The sequence below is a fragment of the Priapulus caudatus genome, unplaced genomic scaffold, assembly GCF_000485595.1.
Source record: "Priapulus caudatus unplaced genomic scaffold, Priapulus_caudatus-5.0.1 Scaffold4458, whole genome shotgun sequence".
Classification (NCBI taxonomy): Eukaryota; Metazoa; Priapulida; class Priapulimorpha; order Priapulimorphida; family Priapulidae; genus Priapulus; species Priapulus caudatus.
In genome coordinates this window covers 4,462-8,686 of record NW_014581519.1, presented here as the reverse complement: position 1 = coordinate 8,686, position 4,225 = coordinate 4,462, and the positions used below count along the sequence as shown (strand labels likewise).

The 4,225-nt window shown below is 43.5% G+C and overlaps 1 protein-coding gene across 1 annotated transcript in view; it reads left to right on the top strand.

Annotated features, from left to right (window-relative positions):
- Positions 1 to 1,592, top strand: part of LOC106819786 (NAD-dependent protein deacetylase sirtuin-7-like) — a 2,071-nt gene extending 479 nt beyond the window's left edge. Inside the window, exon 2 of the mRNA XM_014824372.1 lies at positions 88 to 1,592. Coding sequence (XP_014679858.1) covers positions 88 to 409 — 322 coding nt within the window. The 3' untranslated portion in view covers positions 410 to 1,592. The remainder of the gene's footprint in view (positions 1 to 87) is intronic.
- Positions 1,593 to 4,225: the final 2,633 nt, after the last annotated feature.

Sequence of the window (4,225 nt, the reverse complement as noted above, 5' to 3'; positions counted from 1 at the left end):
CCTTCTCTCTCTACTCTCTACTCTCTCTCGTCTCTCTCTCTCTCTCTCTCTCATTCCTCATATCTCTTTCTCTCTCACTCTCGGCAGGAACACTGACCCGATCGTCCATCTCGCCGTGCCGCTGAGAGCCCACGAGCTCACGACGACCACCAGGAAGCTGCTGCTGCCCTCCTCATCCTCCTCATCCTCCGCATCTGTGTTGCCAAGCAACGCCACTGCCAACCGGCCGCCTGTTGCACGGGGCTTCATCGACGATGCCGTGCGAGCGACGGTGGATGCTCTACTGGATGCAGTGTGTGGTGCGGAGGAGGCTGTGATGGCGGGGGCGGGGGCAGGGGGCGTGGTGCCGGGGTGGTTCGGAAAGGGCTGCGCGCGACGAAAGCCAAAGCGATTAAAGTTGTCCTCGTGATGTCATCGTCGTTTGCCTGCTGTGATGTCATCTTCATCATTGTGATGTCATCGTCATTGTCACTGTGATGTCATCCTCATCATTGTGATGTCATTGTCATTGTTGCTATGATGTCATCCTCATCATTGTAATGTCATTGTCTTTGTCACTGTCATCTTCGGTGTGGTATGACCATTGTTGTCGCTGTGATGTCATCGTCACCATCATCACTGATGTCATCATCATCTTCGTCACTTTGTCGTGTCACCCTCAATGTGACATGTTTCCACCTTGTGAAAATAGGTGACACGTGAGGACGCGTTCCTGCACGGTTGACGCGTCGTTCCTGCGGCAGGTGTGACAATAGCTGCAAGTAATTCACCATGCAAAGCCATCGCAGAGAGGAACGAGCGAATGATGCGCCGATAAATGCACAGTGGCGAGCTCGACGTGGTGCCGACGCCGCATCGTCACCAGTCTATCTAATCTATCGTCTGTTCTAATCGATGAACATCAAACTAGGTGGTCTCCACAACAGTGTTGTTATCTACTGGAACACGGAAGATCGTTAAATTTTGCTCGCAGCGAATGTCATTGAACTCAGGAAATCGTAAGCCTCACGGGTCGCGCCCATGGAGGCTTACTAGACTAGGTAACCGGTCGGGATTGTCTGCTCTGTTGTCGTTGCCGTGGTAACAGGGGTAATCGCATGGTTCCCGTCGTGCGTAACTGGTCTGCTAGATGGAATAATTACCTCATGAAGAATGTGCTGAGCTCAAATCGAAGAGTCGGGTTTTTTGAATTAGAATCGTATGTATATTTGTGAAGCTGCTCATGAAACTGTACCTCACTTGTGATTGTTGCATGTCCTAATACGCTATTTATTACATTCGCAACTGGAATAGCACAGATGACGGCGTCTGTCAATGATACACACATATCATCGTTAGTTTTTTAACTGCGTGTTTTTTTCTTCTAGGATGGTATGGGTATCTGAATTTGTATTTAAATATTTCTTCTACGCATAAGTAACTTTGCAATAAATCATGTATTTATAAGGTGTGTTAGAGTGAATATGCACGTACAGGTGGTGGTCGAGTAGACATTTATTACAACTTGCTAGATTTTATATCCTTTGTATAAAAACACTTGCGAAATAATCGTGCTATTTTAATTACAAAGTAAATCGATGTTCTAGAATTATTATTCCGTGTTCATTTACATTGTACAATTTATTTATCGTTAGAAGTGTTTATAGTCACAGTTCATACGGACGTTTATTAAACAGATTTTGACTAGATGGTCCATTGCTACTCATGATCAACGCCCTGGTACAACACTTGTACAATAACAATTAACGTATACACAGGTACTCTAATGACTCAAAATCCGAAATGTGGCCATCTCTCGATATTCAAAATACGCGTTTCTCATAAAACTAGACGATGTGCTCGATGCATCACGCCATCTCGAGAGGCAGCTAAACCTAAAATTATTATGCGAGAAATAACTAGGATTAAATATATATATATATTGGTCACATATAAGCGATATAAAAAGTACGTTTATAACGTAAGGCACACAGCAATGGGTGTGTGAGCAGAATTGAAGTTATGGTAACCTATATTGCTTCGTTAATGTATCTGTATCGTGTGTAACTGGATAGTGTCACGTATAAGAGACCTATAAAGACCTATAGGTGTCATATACATACATATACATATAATATATATATACATAAACATATATATACTTGACAGATAGTATAGGTGTCATATACATACATATACATATAATATATATATACACATATATACTTGACAGATAGTATAGGTGTCATATACATACATATACATATAATATATATATATACACATATATAGACTTGACAGATAAGAGGTTAATACTCCCAGTTATTACAACCGTAAACTTACAGAGTACATACTCCACATATCTTTCTACAAGTTCTATAAGTTCACGCTACAAGTAATGATCGAATCTGCAGAATGGAACCTGATGACACAAATAACTAGTCTATAATGACATGTCTCCCGCAATAATTTTCACTGTATTGACTGACGGATACAAATCAAAATTTGGCAGCATGTGAAATTACGAAATCCACTCTATTCACCCTGAAATGAATCCATACACCTCCACATAAAATATATACGTATATATGTATTAACGCAACAATAACATGTTTTCCTCAGCAACACCGATAAGAGGCTACAGTAAATATACAAGAAATATCATCGGTAGTTTACAAGGTAGAAATATGTTGCCGATAACAGTTATTTTCGGAGAAAACTCCAGCCTGTAGCAAGATACGCACACAGAGATACAATAAAGCTGCACTAGCAAAGTGTTGTTGCTTCTCTGCTTAGCACTCAGCAAATAGAGATAGAGTGTGGAAAGTTAACTCGCAGTGCTACCAGTGGATTAACCCCCTGCTGTAGTATTTACTGTGAAAGCAGCTGCGGGGCCTCGGGTTACGGAAACGGAGATAGGCACCGCCCTATGTGTCACATAGGCACGGGAAGGACTTAACTTTATTTCGTAAAGCGTTGAGGTGAACTACTAAGTGTGTGACAGCACCACACAAGTGACAAGCGATCCGACGGTGTAGCTTTCACTCATTACACCTACAACTGCTGGTCTGATCTATTCTTTCCTCCTATCAAGTTATTCTACCATCCGTGAGACTGATATTATAGCATTTCCCTCACAAACAGTCTTTCCCTCGATCAGTTACTAACGAGGAATCCATGATAGCGTGATTCCGGATTCCAGATTCCAGGTTATAAATGCTTAGTAGACATTAGATTCCAAGTTACAGATGCTCAGTAATTATCAGATTCCAGAAGCCAAGTAGTTGTGCGATTCCGGATTCTGGACACTCAGTACCCGCCGGATTCCGAATTCCAGATATTCAGTACCCATCGGATTCTGGAATTGGGATTCCGGACCCTAAATACCTGTCTCATTCTGGATACCAGACACTCAGAATTCATTATATTCCCGATTACGGATGCTCAGTACCCATCAGATTCCGGATTCCAGACGCTCAACAATCGTCGTATTCCCCGATTCCAAATGCTCAGTCCTCGTCCGCAGAATCGCTCTCGTACGCCATCTGCTCCTTCCACCAGTCCTTGACCTCAAAGGTCGAGCTGACCGACCTCACGGGTCGTGCGTCCGGTTCCCCGTCCGGTGACCCCTCGCGTAACCTCAGCTCATCTACCTCCACCGACTCTGTCAGGTTAGGCAGTCCCTTGCCACCTACTCGCAAAACAAACAACACACTATAGAGTAAGCCCTAGTGACAGTAAAGATACATGGATATTGATCTAACACGGACTCTGTCAGGTTAGGCAGTCCCTTGCCACCTACTCGCAAAACAAACAACACACTATAGGGGAGGCACTAGTAACAGTCAATATACATCGATACTGATCTAACACGGACTCTGTCAGGTTAGGCAGTCCCTTGCCACCTACTCGCAAAACAAACAACACACTATAGGGGAGGCACTAGTGACAGTAAAGACACATGGATATTGATCTAACACCGACTCTGTCAGGTTAGGCAGTCCCTTGCCACCTACTCGCAAAACAAACAACACACTCTAGAAGAGGCACTAGTGACAGTAAAGATACATGGGTATTGATCTAACACTGACTCTGTCAGGTTAGGCAGTCCCTTGCCACCTACTCGCAAAACAAACAACACACTATAGCGGAGACACTAGTGACAGTAAAGATACATGGATATTGATCTAACACCGACTCTGTCAGGTTAGGCAGTCCCTTGCCACCTACTCGCAAAACAAACAAC